General features: G+C 42.5%; 1 protein-coding gene across 2 annotated transcripts in view; it reads right to left on the reverse strand.

Moving 5' to 3' along the window:
• Positions 1–906: 906 nt before the first annotated feature.
• The window catches only part of LOC5571900 (ras-like protein 3), a 116,905-nt gene continuing 100,066 nt past the window's right edge, over positions 907–17,745 (reverse strand). Inside the window, exons 6-7 of one of the 2 annotated variants that reach the window (XR_002502058.1) lie at positions 3,386–3,839; positions 907–3,321 (exon numbers count right to left, since the gene is read on the reverse strand). Coding sequence is in view for 1 of the 2 variants with exons in the window: in XM_021852588.1 (XP_021708280.1) it covers positions 3,750–3,839 (90 nt within the window). In the remaining variant the exon portion in view is untranslated. Of the gene's footprint in view, positions 3,840–17,745 lie in introns of both variants that reach the window. The other variant, XM_021852588.1, reaches the window with a different exon arrangement.

Below are 17,745 nucleotides of genomic sequence, written 5' to 3' on the forward strand. Positions count from 1 at the left end.
CGCAAAGTATTCCGGAGGCACATTTGCTACTGGAAAACATTGTGTACATAGAGTAATAGGGTATATCACAATAGTCCTAACAAATGGACGCAGTGATCCCACACCCGACAGAAGAAGAATAACATAAACGGACACGCTCGATTATCCGTAACTTAGCACTGCCCATTAAAATGCACGCACCGCGTGAAAAATCGATAAAAAACTTCGATCTCTAATTGACCATCCACAAACCGTTCAATTTTCAAATCAATACACTTAACACATACCGGAGATAAAAAACGAGTCGCGTGAAACGATCGGCTCGAACTAAACGCGCGCAAATCGAAAAAAATAAAAAAAAAACACAAACTCCACAAATCGTGTTCAAATATAATCTAAAATAAGAAAAAACACTTTGTTCACTTTGAAAAACATATTTCTGCAGACCATTTGAGTTCAAAATTTACCAATTTTAGACTCCCTCCCTCCCCCACGTAATAGCTATTGTATGGAAATTTATTATTTTTTGTGTGGACCGTAACACTATGTAAGACCCCCTCCCTCCCCCCTGTTGCGTTGCGTAATATTTGCACGATCCCTTTGCACGGAGCATAGCACCAGCTGCTAAATTTTATTTTCACCAGCCGAAACGAGAAAAAAACGCGACACGCGATAAACGTGACACAAGTTTCTAAACACAGCCGCCCGCGCGCACGGCTTGCTGCGATCTATTCTACCATACCAAAGACATGTGCAAAATTCAATTCAAATCGAAGACTATCAAGCACGATTTTCATTTATTTTTTCGACTCATTCTGGACTCATTCATAATTCGTCTATGGTCCGTTAGTTGAACCCTCCCTTACCAAACTTAGCACACTTGGACAAATTTCGGCATTAAAAAAATCTACACCAAACAAAGGCGTGTTGTATATATATACTTTTTATTCATTAGAAAATAGATTGTTTTGCATGGTTACACAGTAATATTTTTCTTGTTTTTTTTTTCAACGGTCCGTTTGCGAAGATGTTGCATGTAGGTTTGAATTTGTTTTCATCTTGAACGTTCATTTATGTTTGTTTTCTAAAGGATTGAGAGCGTCTGTTTTGTGGGGGTGTGTTGATGTGAGGGTGTATATTCATTTTCTACTCAAAGGATTCTCTCCTGGCTATGACGATCGCTTAATGGTGTTGGTTGGCATTGGTTAATGGTTTTTAGGGGAGGATAGCGATGTTTACCAAAAGCTAGGATTGGAAAGTCTTTCTCTCATCATCACCACGTGGACTAACGGGTGAAAATTAGTTACTCTACATTCGACTCGAATGAAAATTACGATAATGTAACAACACTTTTCTATTCCATCTGCGGTGCGGTGTGCGATTGTGTGAGTGAGTGCTAGTGGTTTCTGTATGTGTGTGTCTCAGTTGACAGTCACTGTCATTTTATGGGATGCCCGGTTCGGCCTACTTGATTGTGCGCGGAAACAGAAAAATGGAGATCAGATGGAGGTAAAGGTTAAAATTGTACAACAATTTGTTTTAAACTGTTTGCTGCTTTTGATTTCTATTTTAAACACCAACACAATAGAGGCTTTGTTTCTCCGACTATCATTAGTTTTACACAACGAATGTGAATTGGAAGAGTACTATCTACTTGATACCCACACGCACACATTAAAAACTGATGACGGGGGAGCGAAGGGCAAGTGCGGGTAAGTGGTTGTTGTGGTTTTACTTCTTTTTCTTGTTTCCATGACGACGACAACGACACGATGACGAGCTTTTGCTTGATTGATTACGATTTGGCTTAAATTTATGCTGCAGTTTTTTTTCTTCTATTTAATCTTATTAAAACTCGAACAAAGGCGAACTCGCTTGGGATGTTTTTTTTTTCTCTTTTGTTCAGTTTGATTATGCTATTTTCTCTTTTGAATTTGTATGTTTATTGATTTTTGTTTCGTTTTCTTTTTTCATCTAAAACGACTGTTAATTATCTTCTTTTTTCAATTTGTAAAGAGTTTAGTGTAAAAGTGAACAACTTTGGAATGGGTAGAAATACTAAGAGAAATAATGCTTCGAACAATGCAAACGAAACTTGAGTTTTGCAAGCGCGAGAGGAGCGATTTAAAGGAGTAAAAATCGTTTTCTTTATTAAACAACACTAGGCAAGTTCAAAACGCGAGATAGGTGTGAAAGTGTGTTTCAAAGTGTTAGTTTAGAGGAGAATGCTGATGATTGTGTGTATGTGTTTGGCACTCCGAAAAGCCCGGCAGAAGGGCTTTCGGATGATTCAGACTGTAGTTCCACATGATGAGAACAAGATGATGCTAGAGCTACAACCATTTGTCCACAAATGTGCCACAAGGATTCCGAATATGACAGTAGAAAAATTCAATACAACTGCGTTAAAAATAGTACAAAATCTAACTTGTTCAATTTACATCATACGATTTTTACTCGGCTTGTCTATAATGTTATTTTCTGTTTGATCTACTACTGATATCAGTTGAATGTTTTTTTATAATACTTTTCTTCGCTTGTACAGTTGTATATTGTTTCTTCTATTTGAATGAACGACATTTTTCACTTCTTTTCTATGTGTAAGTGTTGAACAAGTACTGTATTGTTTTCTCGAATAGATTTTCAAATCACTGACCACATGGTAAAGAATTATGTGACAGTTTGCTGTTGAATATCCATTCAAACGTTGTTTGCCTTTGATAAATCGATTCGACTTACATTTGTGTGGATATTTTTTAGCGTGAATGGTGTTTTGTCCATGCCGTTCAACCGGCGGCCATTTTTCTTTCAAACACTGACACAAATCATCATGCTGCGGCATTTAGCATTTGCTAGTTCATTTTTGTTCGTGTTTTATCGGGTTCCTCCGGCTATTGATATATGCGTTCCTATGTAGTTAGATAGAGTGTGACAACTTGTTTAAAAATGTGAGTGTGAATGTGTCGGTAAGTGTATGTACTTTGTGTGTGAGTGTTTCCTGTGTATACAAAATGGAAGCCAAATAATCACGGTTCATAGAAAGAGAGTAACACCTTAAATAATCACCACAACATATTATGCACACATCGGTGGTGCTGATTTTTCCCAGAAATCAGAATCCAATGAATGAATCACAACTAACAATGATGGCGCACGCGTCTGACTGCGAGAGAACTGTCCGTGAACAAAACGACAAACACTATACACTTTCCCTCCATTTATGTTCCCCATCCAAACTAATTCCACTGTTGTACCGCAAATTCCTGCCCAATTTCTTAATTTTCATTTCCATACAAGTGCAACTGCGTGTATATGCCTCCGTCCGTCCGTTTGACTGTGCTTCTAACGAGAAAGAAAAATATTTCTTGTTTTAAAAATTACTCCCAAGTAAGTAGTAAGTTCTTACGAAGTGATACTTCATCCGTTCTTCCGTCGTTCCCACAATCTACCATTATCGTACATCGCGCCCGTGTCCACACGGAAAGCACGTGAACCTCAACTTTTTTTTATTAATTCCTTTGATTTTTTTTGTCCCGATTGTTTGTTTCTCACTTTACGTTTTTACTTCACGTCTTCCTCTTATTCTTCATTTATCCATTACTAATAATAAATGTTTATAACTTTTCCCATTTTTTTTATTCCTTACATCTGTAAACGAACTGCGTTTTCCTTCTTCGTCTTTTCCCTCCCAACTGCATTCTTTATTATTATTATTATTATTACCTTTTCTTTTTTTTTGTTAATTAGTAGTAATAGTAGTTTTAGTTTACTTAGAGCAGCACGCACAGCGATTTTTTCTTTTTGTTGGGCTTTCTCTCGGGGGATTTCTTGTTAATTTGTTGGACTAAGTCGTAGAAAATCTGCAAGAAAACGAGGAAAATTAAATTAGTTTGAAAACATGATGGAATCGTACATTGAAATGAAAAAAGTGTACTTAAGATTAGAATGATATTATCAACTTGTCAAACAGATAAGTTATCTATACGATATTATACTCCAATTTCAATTACCCTTTGGTAGCGCCTTATTAAAATGAACCTTCAATTATTCATACAATGTAGACAATTCTATAAGAATATCATTATGCGACATTCAGATTGTTGTATACATGTTGTCTTTCAGCTTTCAGTAGACTCACGTTCTTTCTGTCTGTCTCGGCTAGTACTGGTTTCAAAAAATAACTCCTCATCTTCCTTTTCTTTCTGACGTTATGCCTCAACTAGGATAGCCTGTTACGAACCATTCCACAGTTGTTTATATATTCAGGCCTTCCATTACATCCAATTTCCAAGGTGATAAGACTTAAAGTCTAGAGCAGTCTTCACATGAACATTATTGATGTTCAACTTGGGTTCGAAACTTTCTACTCGTGTTTAACAGCAAACGCACGACGGCAAAAAACTCGCGTTGCACATTGAATCCGGGACTCTTGAACTTCGGTTGAGCCGAGGTTAGAAACATCGGTTCAAACCTGGGAGGGAGGCACCGATACTACACACGAAATATGACATGATTTTTTTTTCAAACTGCAAGAAAACTCCAGCTTGCCAACGACAATCAAGGCAGACCTGATGAAAATCGCTAGTTTTCTTTTGTTGTGTACCTTCCACCTTTTCGGACAAACATTGAAAAATGGCCAAAGTTTTCTATGCATTTCATTTTCGTTTTTATTAGAAAAAGTAAAATGATGCGTATTTAAGTACTTTATATTCAATCAGAATAAAAGGTGCTATCGTGACATTACTTTTGAATAGACATGAATAGCTTATCAATCGATTTTTTGTCACATTTGATGAAATGCCAAAAAATGTTTTGATCAATTACGCACTTTTTCCAAGTTTGTCCATTGTTTGAGATCCGGGCTCACAGTGACAGTTCGTGACAGCTGAATCTCGGCTCACTATGACGTACAGAAATTTCGTATTGGTTTCTCCCTCCCAGGTTCAAACCATGGTAGAAAACAAACCGAAAGAAAGCAGTTCAAATGCACGCTGATAAAATTTAACTTGAACTTTATGAGAATCTCGTCACAGATCACAGATTATAGCTTTAGGTAGAAAAATATAGGCGTGCGTACGAACTGACTAAAGCCGAATGCAAGGCTTACTACACTCAAATAGCACTAGCAAACTGAGCAAAAAACGCGTTGCTACAGCAGAAAAAAATACAAAACAAAACACACTGATGCTGCCGCGTGTACTGTGATGGTGTACTGTGCGGCTATACCGGTTTCTAAACATCGGTTTGAACTTTGGTACTCCAATCTTAAGTTCGGGTTTAGGTACTGGTTAGTGAACTGTTTCGTGGTTTCGGTTTGAACACGAGGACAGGGTTTGAAGCGAGTACGAAAACACTAATAAGGTACCGCGGGGCAAGTGGGAACGAAAAAAAACGATAGTTCAAACAAATTGTTCAATAAAATTTTCAAATGTCAATATTTTTCAAATCCAACAATACAATCACGTTTTGGCAACATATTTGCTGGTGTGTGCATGAAACTAATCGAACAATTTCGAAATTGTGAAAACCTTGGAAGAAAGTTTTAGAATGAACCAATGGACGCAGTTAGCTCGCTAAGCGGGGCAAGTGGGACACATCCAGTTTCATGCGTCAATCCACATCAGTAAGTTAACCATTACAATAATAGGATTGATAAGTCATAGATTTTTAATTTTAAGTACATATTTGATGTACATAAGGGATCAACCATGAAATACGTTACGTTTTAGGAAGAAACCCTTTATTTAATAGTATGTCACCTAACATTCAATATTAACTGAAAATTCCTCAATAAAAGCGTAAAGAGGAATTAAACATGTTCAAAATATATCATTTATAAGTTGTTAATTAAAATGTAGCGCATAAACAATCAATAATTGACGAAATTATAAATATGTTTTGTTATTATTTATATGCATGGCAGATAACCATTTTATGGGATGAAATTGTTTTCCATCACTACTTAATTTGGTAGAAATAACAAATAAAGTTCAAATAACATAGAAAAGTAATCGTTCTCATGATGCATTTCAAATTTCAGCTGTGTGTTTGTTCAATTTTGCAGTCGTATTTCAAAAATAAAAAAATAATTAAAAAATAAAGAATAATAACACTTTTCTTCTCCCCCTTATGCAATTACGTAATTTGAGGTTGATCTTTTTTGATAAAAATCATTTGTTTGCATGTTTTAGTGCTACTCTCTAGCAAAATGTATGAAACGTGTACGATAAGTTTTGATTCTGGTTTTTGTTTTGATAGGTCCCACTTACCCCAGGTACAAATATATTTCATATAAAATGAAAACAAAATACTGTTTTATCGTTAGCAGCTTGTAATAATACTAAAAATTATAGCTTACTGATGGAAATTCGATTTAAAATACAATTATTTTTTGCGAGTCAATGTAAGACGTGAAACGTGTTACAATTTGTCATGCAAGTTGAAAATGGCGCTGAACTGACAACTGTTACATGAACCACATGGTAATAAAAATAACAATATGTTTTGTACTAAATACATTCCTTGTCATTGTATCTTCAACTTTCTAGAAGAAAACCCTCATGAAAAACTTTTCCTAGTTGAGCTATGACGAAACGCCCCACTTACCCCGGATTCTCACTTGCCCCGGGTTACCTTATTCAACGTGTTTGATGTTCGTTTGGGAATACTGGTCTAGAAAGTTAGAAATACCTACGACGTTACTCAATAGAGACGTTATTATCTACGAATCGTTCCCGTATGATCACGAGAGGACAGCCTTTTACAAGGCATTTTGCATAACCATGAACTGAGTGGCCATTTGAGAAAAACAATATCTGGGCTGGGCAGTGACCATACAGCAAAATGATAGCGATTGTGTTGACTAGAATGATCAAATTAATGAGAAGGTTTCTGTTCGCTCTATGCGCTTTTTACTATATTGGATCTCCGTACCAAGTATGCATAGCACCACGCCTACGAAGTTTATGCGAGCTCATCATCGATTATTATTCCACAACACTTACTGGATCTGGTCAAAAGTAATCCTTAATTATGTAAAGGACTTTTAACTTGACTTGACTTTTAACGAATCAGTCCGGAGAGCCTTCAATAATTTTGCGGATTAAAGTAGTGCGTAAGATGAGTGAAGAACTAGCCGGTGAGTTAACATTCACACAAATAAAGTAAAAAAAAATATAGTGCGGAAGATACTCATAATTTGTCAGATAAAATAGAAATTCAGATAACAGTATATGACACAGATATATGATTCATGAGTTACAATGTGAACAAGCTTTCCGGGTAAGCTCACAATACTAATAAGAGCAAAGATGGATGATGTGCAAAATAGCGTGAAGATTTCGGGCGAACAATCCAGTTCGTTCGAATCCCGCCGGGGACTTCGACAGGGTGATGGACTTTCGTGCCTGCTGTTCAACATCGTGCTAGAAGGTGTCATGCGGTGCGGAGAGCCGGATTCAATAACCGAGGCCCGATTTTCACAAGATCCAGCCAACTTGTTTGCTTCGCGGATGATATGGATATTGTCGGCAGAACATTTGGAACGGTGGCAGACCTGTACACCCGCCTGAAACATGAAGCGGCAAAAGTCGGCTTGGTGGTGAATGCGTCAAAAACAAAGCTCTTGCTGATAGGCGGAACCGAACGCGACAGAGCTTGCCTAGGAAGCAGTGTTACGATAGACGCGGATACTTTCGAAGTCGCAGATCATCAGTGGAAGTCGCGCCTACTATGGGCTCCAGAAGAAGCTGCGATTAAGAAAGATTCACCGCCGCACCAAATGTACCATGCACGGAACGCTAATAAGACCGGTGGTCCACTATGGACATGAAGCTGGAAGAGGACCTGCAAGCACTAGGAGTGTTTGAACGGTGTGTGGCGGCGGAGAATGAACCACGCCAGGATCTACGGCGAACCCTGTATCCAGATGGCGGCGAAAGACGGAAGGGGTCATGTTGCAAGACTACCGGACAACAACCTTGCAAAGATGGTGTTCGCGTCGATTCCGGTTGGTACAAGAAGGCGTGGAGCACAGTGAGCGAGGTGGCTTGATCAGGTGCAACAAGATCTGGAGAGCGTGGGCCAAAATCGAAGTGGGAGGGACACTGCCATGGAGCGAGTATGTTGGTGTAACATCGTTAACGAGGTTTTATCAAGCTAATTGATATAACACCAAGTAAATAATTATATCTTGGCTTTTCCACGAGTAGTGAACACTAGAGGGAATCATTTGGCATAAAGCCATTTGGAGTAATCATATCAAACACTAAGAAGCCCTTCAATAAAAAAAAAAATCAACTGACAGAACATACGCTTCGTAGTTGCTACTCGGTGATCAATCAGGATAGTGATATTGCAGAGAGAACCACTCAGATGACGTTTTGGGTTTTAGCTTTCTACCATCTGTAATGTACAATAACACTACCCCTAATACTTCTTGATTGATAACGGCGCCGGCCACGTCCTTCTGCCCAACGGAGAAATTCTGTGGTAAAAATAACTATTTTAGCTGACTACGTCCATTCTTGAAACTACCATGGAAATTCAGACCAATTTATTATGATTACACACTTAGATCAAATCATCGAAGTCGGTAATTTATTTACCGAAATCTCAACAGCTGAACGTTCGGTAAACGAATAGATTACCGAATTTCGGTAATTTGAATGTTTGTGCGCAGCTGTCAAAACTACCGATCTTTCTGCCCCCGGGTATTTTTTTCCCTTGCAAACCTGCATTCTAAATAGTAACACCATTTTTTTTCCTTGTTCGGAACATAAACCACTGCGACCAATACTTGATCTATTGTAGTATATCCCGTGTCCTTTGTTTAGTGCATGTCATGTTACCTTATCACTATTGAGAAGTGATAAAGTATTCGGTTTTCTTACAGTTGTAATTCCTAACTTCATCGTAGGAAAGGATTCTAATTGAAAGGTTCCGCTATTAAGACCCTTTGAAGAATGTGGTGGGTACACTCTCCACAGGCGCGCCCCTTTATCAGTCAAAATCAGATCCCTTGATAAAGCCAAGAAATTACACCGATATTGTCCATGCATCAGAATCCTAGTCCTCACTGCTTCAAACTAGAGAACTAAATAAATAAAAGATTAGAAAACAAATTGTTGTATTCATTTTATTTTTTTCTTGTCTCAAGATCATTCTCGGCCACTAGGAAAACCGAGACTTGTCACTTTCAACAAGGTTTAAAAATGTAACAAGGACTAAAAATGTTCCTTTGATTACTATAATATCCTGTTCTCTTCGTTTGAAGTAGTCAGGACTAGGGTTCACTGGTAGATCTTTACCCCATAACGCACCACGAAAAGATGATCAACCTGCGTTATGGGTCAATAATAGTAACACCAACAAAATAGGCAAAATTATTCTACTACACATTCATTCTCATTTTTTTATGTCTTCTAATTGAATTCGCATTTACTAGTATTACGACACGTCCAAAATCAAGCACGCCTGAAGTTGAGGGCCATCTTTGTTGGAAGGAGCATGGAAATAACACAAGCCGCCGTGTTGCGTCCCATACCGGAAGGAGAAAACGGATAGCTGGCTAGTGTATGGCAAATCCTAGAAATAATCATGTTTGTTACGTTATAATAAAATTACAAGTTATCATGCTCACCTTTATCGTAATAGGTTTTGCACGCAATATTTACAACTTCCGAAGGATTCAACGCAACACCAGAAAAAAAGCACACATGACAGCGAGATGTTATCAACTTGCAGTTTACCGAGTTCGGTAAACTAGTCTATCGATTACCGAAACATCAGTGGAGTTTTTTTACCGTTGTCGGTGATCATGGGGATTCACAGACGCTTCAGTAAAAATGTTGACAGACCAACGAGAATTCACCGAAATTCGGTAGTATTGCTGTCAAAAATTGCTCGATTACCGATACATCTGTAATTTAGTATTTTACAGATCGAATTCGGTAATTTTATTTACCGAACTCTTACACTCTGTTTAAGTGTGTACGGTACACCCCACCGCATTACGGACCGCATTTGACAGAAATAATTTACAACAATCTGATTTCGACTACAGACATGGTAAAATCAAGCGTATATCTGGTCTGCTGAAAATTGCCGGTGCGAACGCTTCAGTTAACTCCCCAAAATTGTAGTTTTTACCGCACCATTTCTTTGCGTGTAGGAAACCGTTGAATCTCCGGTTTGTTAGTGATGGATGAAGTATTCGACCGTACGTATACCACTGTGGCAGTGGCGCGGGAAATGGGTATGACAGGTAGGACATGTACTACGCACAAAAACACATGGGTAGGACAGTCAAAGGATTGTCCTACCCACCCCCAAAAGTTATGGTATCTTCTTTATCAAAAATATAAAAAACCTCTGATATCCCCAAAAGTTTCTTTTTTCTACTTGCATTGAATCCTGATGCAGAATTGTACAGGCTCCAAAGAAACCTTCAGAAACTATAACATGTTCAACAAACTCTTTAAGAATTTCGAGGAAAATTTTCAGGAATTATCATAGTGATTTTATAGAATACTTCCAGGGTCTCATACAGGAATCACTCCAGAAAATATTCTGGCGATTTATCTACAAATTTTCCCAGAAATTCTTTCCAAGAAAGCCATGTTTAAACGGATACTTATGAGGATTTGCTCCAGGAAATCCTTGAGAACTCTAAAGCTATTATCTCCAGTAATTTCCTTAGGTATTACTTTGATTTTTTTTCAACCCTACCTCACAAATTCCTCCAGATGCTTTTTTTTACTATTTTTTCAACTGAATTCTCTAGTTGTTGCTCTAGGCGATCTTCGAAATATTTCTATAGAATTTCTTCCGTGGAAATCTAAAGGTTTATTCATTAGGGTGACACAATAGCACAAGGGTTTTTTCAAGATACCATGCGAAAATTCTTGCTCCTATTTATGTGGATTTCTTTAAGAATCCATCCACGTTTCCTCACAGAAATCCGTACTTCCTAGAAAGGTTTTTCTAACATTTTTTCTAGGAATTTCTCCAGCATTCCATCACAATAATACTTCTGCAGTTTTACCAAACATTCTTTTTAAATTTTTCGAAAAACCCCATGCAATCTTTAAAGTTTATTTAAGTCTTTACACAAGTTAATACTACATCAATTTTTCCAATAATAACTCCGATCGTTCCTACACATTTTTTTAAGAGATTTTGTCTGATGTTTTTGGAGAAATTTCTTTTGAAAATCCTGCGGAATGCTATCTCGAGATTTGATTTTTTTATTATCATAGCAAATTATCTAGGAAATCTTTTTAAACTTCCTCAAGAGTTAAGGAATTATGTCAGAGGTCCTTGTTCATTAAATATGCTTTTTAACTTACACAAGTTTTATAAGAGGTTGCTCTAGAATTTTCTTTAAAAATATCTCACGGATTTATTTTCAGAAATGTGGTGTTGGGACAGCTACGGAAAGATGCTTCGGAAGATCTTAGAGCATGACTCGTAAGTACGGTGTACATGAATCAGCTTTTTAGCTGCAATTTATTAGAGACGAATTATTATCTTATTTTGCATGGAAAATCAGTTTTACTTACATTTCTAGTCCTTAATAGCAAACTTGTCCACTGTCCAACAATTTTACACTAGTTTTAAGTTCAACTTTTACTAATTTAAGGATATATTTAAGCAATTCAATGTTTTGTGTTCTAGCCGTAAGCAAATTTTACTTCTTGTGTCTGCATGTACTAGGTAGGAACAAATTTAATTCTATTTATTATGCATGACGGATTGGTGCGCATACATGTGTGCTGTCGATATCATACACTACGGATTTCTCCTGCGTGTGGATCGTGTGACCCTGTTGCACCGGGGTGCTGATTTCTCGTCGTTCAGAACATCCCCCGACCCGTATTGCTTGAAGTCTACTTCAGCTGTACCACCAACTTCGAGAACGGCGAGCTTCGCAACTGACCGAACCAGCATTCCAGCACTGGCTGTCAGGACTTCCACATTCCGTACGCGGCCGTCACGTCCTGGAAACACACGAAGCACTCGTCCTCTTAGCCATCCGTTCCGAATCCGGTCCTCAACCACCACCACCAAATCTCCAACTTCTATGGGCTTGCGATCCTTGAACCACTTCGTGCGCTTAGTGATCGTTGGGAGATACTCCTTGATCCATCGCGCCCAGAACTTGTCCAGTAGGACTTTGCACAAGTCCCAGTTACAGCGTGCCGCTGTTCTCTCGTCGATCGGTTCTCTAGCCGGTTGGTTCACTCCGCTGGTGCTCAGCATCAAGAAGCAGTTCGGGGTGAGTGCTTCCTGCTCCTCGGAATCAATCGGCAGGTACGTAAGCGGCCTCGAATTCACGATAGATTCTGCTTCGATCAGGAGTGTACGAAGTGTTTCATCGTCCGGCTTGCCGCTGGTAGATAACGAGGCCAGCGCGCTTTTCACTGACCGGACCATGCGTTCCCAAGACCCTCCCATATGCGGCGTGTAGGGTGGATTCAAACGCCACTGGGTATCGGTGTTGGTGAACGTACTTGCGAGATTGGTAGTGATCCGCTGTATCTCCTCTTTCAAGTCCCGGCTAGCCCCCACAAAGTTGGTGCCCCGATCGCTGAATATTTCTTTCGGCGCCCCCCTCCGTGCAATGAACCGCCTAACCGCCATCTTGCAGGACTCCGTGGTCAGGTTGTGCACCACCTCGAGATGCACTGCTCGTATGGTCAAGCAGGTAAACAGCGCGACCCAACGCTTAACTTCGTTGCGCCCCTGCTTAACCAGCATTGGCCCGAAGTAGTCCAAGCCAACGTAGGTGAACGGCCGAACGTGTGATGTAGTCCTTGCTTCAGGCAGTGGAGCCATTCTCGGGATCGCCGGAACTGCCTTATAGACCTTGCACCACTGACAAAGCTTTCCGGCTTGCTTCAAGGCAACTCTCATCTCCGGAACGTGGAACCTTTGACGCATCTCGTTGACTGCCGTTTCAGCATTGCAATGCTTGTACAGCCGATGGTACCAATCTACGAGAAGTTTCGTCCCTTCGTGTCCTTTGGGAAGAATGACGGGAAACTTGAAGTCGAATGAGACCGGATAACACCTTGCTCGTCCAGGAAGGGAGAAAGCTTGATTATCTTGCTGGTCTTCTCGATCCTCTTTTGTTCCCCAACTGGAAGGTCTTGGTTAATCTTGAGGATAACGAGTTCATCGCCGAAAGCATCTTGCTGGATCAGCTTGACGATAGTTGCTTCCGCCTTGACCAGCTCATCCCGACTTAGCCATTCCCGTTTACCTAATGGTTGCTTCTTGACCTTGCATCGCAGATTGTCGATGAACCTGTGTACATACGCAACAGCACGGACCAGACGTTCCCATTTGGAGAATCTTCCAAACTGCAGTAGCTGCTCCTTGACTACGTCGCGATGTAGGTGGATTGGGCGAAGTTCCTCCTGATTATCTTCTCCTTTTGTTGCTTGCTGAGGCCAAAGGTCCGGATGTTGGTACAGGAACGTCGGTGCTTGGAACCAGCGGCTGTCAGAGGCGATGTTGGGACCTTTTCCCCACTTTGTGGCTTCGTCCGCCACGTTCGAGCGGGATGGTACCCACCGCCACTCGTTGACCTGTGTTAGATCGTGAATTTCGGTTAGCCTGAATGCGACGAACTGTCGATATTTCCTGGGATCTGACCGCAACCAAGAGAGGAAGGTGCACGAATCGCTCCAGAAGACTTTGCGGCTAATTGGAATCGTGTGATTCTCGGCAACGGTTTTCGATAATCTTGCGCCGAGAACAGCTGCCGATAGCTCCAGCCTTGGTATAGACAGCAGCTTTAAAGGCGCCACCTTTGTTTTTGCCGACACCAGGGAACATCGTACTCGGGATCCTTCGACGATGCGGAAGTACGCTACCGCAGCAAATGCTTCTTCGGATGCGTCCACGAAAATGTGCAGCTCTACGGCACGGTAGTCTTCAGGAGAGTAGCCAGGAAAGTAGCATCGCGGGATTTCGACATAATCCAGCTGCTGCAACAACTTGATCCATCGCTTCCATTGCTCGAGCAGTGTGGCTGGGATACGCTCGTCCCATCCAAGCCCAGAGCGCCAGATGTGCTGAACGAGCACCTTTCCGTGGACGACAAAAACAGCTACTAGTCCGATGGGGTCGAAGATGCTCATTACGACACGCAAAACTTCCCTCTTCGTCGGAATCGAGTCATCCTGTAGAAGCACTTGAAGTTCTTCCCGGAATACACCTTGGAAGACAAACACATCATGTTCTGGCTTCCAGATCATGCCCAGGACACGTTCGTATGCGGCCGACCTATCGACCAGAAGTTTCTTCGGCGATTCTGTTTGCTGTTCCCCGACCCGTGTGAGAACATTGGATGAATTCGAAAGCCTATTTCGAATGGTGAATCCAGCCTTCGAGTGCACGAGCCTCACTTGCTCGGCCAGTTCCACTGCTTCATGCTCCGTGTGGACACTGCATAGGAAATCGTCCACATAATGATGCTTTGTGATCGCTTCTGCTGCTCGTGGGAACTGTTCGGCAAACTCCTCGGCATTCCGATTTTTCACATATTGGGCCGCAGATGGCGAACAGGTGGATCCGAACGTGGCTACGTCCATCACGAAGACATCGAAAGGTTTGGACGGATCATCCCTACAAAGGAACAACTGTGCCGACCGGTCCTCTGGTCTAATCGTAATCTGGTGGAACATCTCGCATATATCTGCACTGATGGCCACCTCGAACTGCCTAAACGAACTTAATACTGCTGGCAGCGGAGCGAGAAGATCTGGCCCAGCAAGAAGGGCGGAATTGAACGACTGGCCTTGAACCTTGGCAGCTGCATCCCACACCAGTCGTACTTTGTTCGGCTTCCTGGGGTTCGTGACGACGTTCAACGGGAGATACCAAGTCCGCTTTGGGTTGAAACTGGCTAGCTCATCAGGACTCGCTTTATGCGAGTATCCTTTGACCTGGTACTGATTTATCTGGTTCTTTACGTTGTCGTACAGTTCGGGCTTCGAAGCTAGACGACGTTCCAGGCAGCGGAATCGCTTTTCCGCCATGGGTCTGCTGTTCGGAAATTCCACGTTGTCGTATTTCCACAGCAAGCCTGTCTGAAACCTGCCAGACTCTGTACGCACAGTGGTAATTTCGAGGATCTGCTTCGCACGGCGGTCTTCATCACTTTCCATCGTAGAAGATCCAGGCCCCACACTCTCTAGCGCGAAAAATTCCTTCACGAGGTCGTGCAGCTCTTGATCAGGAGAACGAACCGAGATGTGGAATAGCTGATGACTGCTTGGCTGCCCAGTTTCCGCTACGGAACTTCCATAGACCGTCCATCCCATTCTAGTTTTGGCAGCGATCGGGCTACCCTTGGGTCCTTCTCTGCTTTTCCGGGTTGCCATGACAAACGAGTTGTCCAACCCGATTAGGATCGTGGGGACAGCATTGGTGTAGCTTTGCACCGGAAGGCCTTGAAGATGCGGAAACTGTTTGCAGAGCTCGCCGAAATCCAACGATTGAACTGGAAGGTTCAGGCTCTTGACGGTGTGAACTTCCTTCAAGTCATGTCGTGTGCCGTTTGCGACACCTGAAATTTGCAACTTTATCAGCTGCGATTCGTCTTCTACCCGTTCAATACCACTCGTCCACTGAAGGCAGAGTGGATGGACGTCACCAACCACTCCAAGCTCTTCTGCCACCTTCGTCTCCACCAGCGTCCGGGAGGAACCGTCGTCCAGAAACGCGTACGTCTCGATGGTTTTGCCGTTCCCATGTAAAGAAACTGGAAGTATCCTAAATAGAACGGATTGGTTGAATTGGCGATGAACTGTAACCGTGCTTGTAGTTTTCGGAGGATCGGTCGCTGTGTGTGGATTTCCAGGATGAAGAAGTTTGTGATGGCGCTCCTCACAACCGTTCTCTCCACAGCTGCTTGCTTTACAAGGGAACTTTCCGTGGGAACCCAGGCAGCGACGACACAGGTACTGCTCTCGAACGAGTTTCCAGCGATCTCCTAGTGTCATCTTGCGGAAGGCGTAACAATCTCTTATTTTGTGACCATCCTTCCGGCAGGAGGCACAGGGCTTAGACTTGTTCTTACGATCGCCGCTGTTAACGTTCTCCTCCCTTTTCTCCTCTACAGCGTGCGTGTTTATGTAAGTTTTCTCTTTCGCCTTTGGTTTCTCCTGCTTGCCACCAGGTCCGTCCGCATAGTTGACAAAGATCACGTCACTAGCTGCTGAAACGATTTGGTCCATGTAGCAGCCAAACGTGGTAAGGTCGACGTTGACATGCTGACGCTTGAAAAGAGACCAGTTGAGCTTGAGAGTAGCTGGAAGTTTGCTTACTAGCTCCTGAAGAAGCAACGGATTCGAAAGATGATCGTGTAGACCCGCAGCTTGGAGATGGCTGCAAAGGTTTTTGCACGCTAAACCAAATCCAACTAGGCTTTCCAGATGTTCCGGATTGGGAGTTTGCGTTGACCGTACCTTGGCGAGAAGCGAGTTGATGATTTGCTCTGGCCGACCATACAACGTTCTCAACGTGTCGATGATCAATGGTACGGACGATGGTTGCATCAGATAGCTCTGAACTGCCTCCAACGCATTCCCCTTCAAGCACCGCTGCAGCCGCATTAGATTTTCCCCATCGGAATAACCGCACATCTCGGTGGTATTTTGGAAGCAGCTCAGGAACAACGGCCACGTGACAGGATCACCGGAGAAAGTAGGAAGCTCCCTGGGCACGACTTGTCTGGCGGCGAGTTGCTGTGGGCTGGGTCCACCGAAAAGCTGCCGCCGAGTAACATCATTGGCAGCGGACACAGCTGCGACGACGGGTGCAGATGTAGGAATCATCGACGACATGATTGGAGACAATCGAGAGGAAACTGTGTGCACGGAGGGGGGAGTGGAATGGGCTTGTGGTGTACTCATATGAGCCGGAACGAATTGCAGAATAGGGGGAAGCAAGCATGGTCCGGTATTCGGAGGGGGCGTTTTATTTATTTCATCAGCTCGGGTCGGTGGTGACGAATCGACCGAGCTCACAATATTTAATTGTGGGGCAAAAGTAACGGTGGAACTAGAGCACGGTTGACTTACCGAACTGGTAACCTTGGTAATACCATCGTTGACTGGGAACTCGTAGGCAGCGTTACGCACTGGTCGTTGCTCATCTGATGGCTTGTTGGCGGCGATGCGAACCACTGTCGATGACTTGGTCGGCTGGAACTGCCGAGTTTGTTCCGGAACTCGATCGAAATCTTGGCTCTGACGGATTGTTCCGACCATCAACTGCTGCTGGAGTCTGTCCGCACGCTTTTGTAGGTCACACAGCTGCTCTATCAGTGCCGACGGCGAGTTTTCCGGTGAGATGGAAAAGTTGGGTGCAATCGGAAGCGCCTGGTGATCTGTGGAAAACGTTGTGAATCCACCTGCAGCCCCAAGGCCATCAGTCGCGCTATTCATTACAGCAGTTTTCTCCTTGTTTCGGGCCTGCAAATGGGCTAGCCGACTACGTGTTGGAGCGAAAGAGGTGCTGTCCGTTGGTGGTGCGTTCGATTCCACTCGGTCCACCGGATTGATGGACAACGACTGCATGGCAAGCGCAATCGATTCATCTATGACATTGCTCACTGCTGGAATCTCCTTGGGAATGGTGCCAGTCCGGGACTGAGTGATCACGGGAATCGTTTGGGATTCGGTGGTACTACACGTAGTCGGGATTACCTGGCTCTGAACCCAGTCGTGAGTTCTCTGCGAACTGCCATGGGAA

Source organism: Aedes aegypti, chromosome 3, assembly GCF_002204515.2.
Source record: "Aedes aegypti strain LVP_AGWG chromosome 3, AaegL5.0 Primary Assembly, whole genome shotgun sequence".
Classification (NCBI taxonomy): domain Eukaryota; kingdom Metazoa; phylum Arthropoda; class Insecta; order Diptera; family Culicidae; genus Aedes; species Aedes aegypti.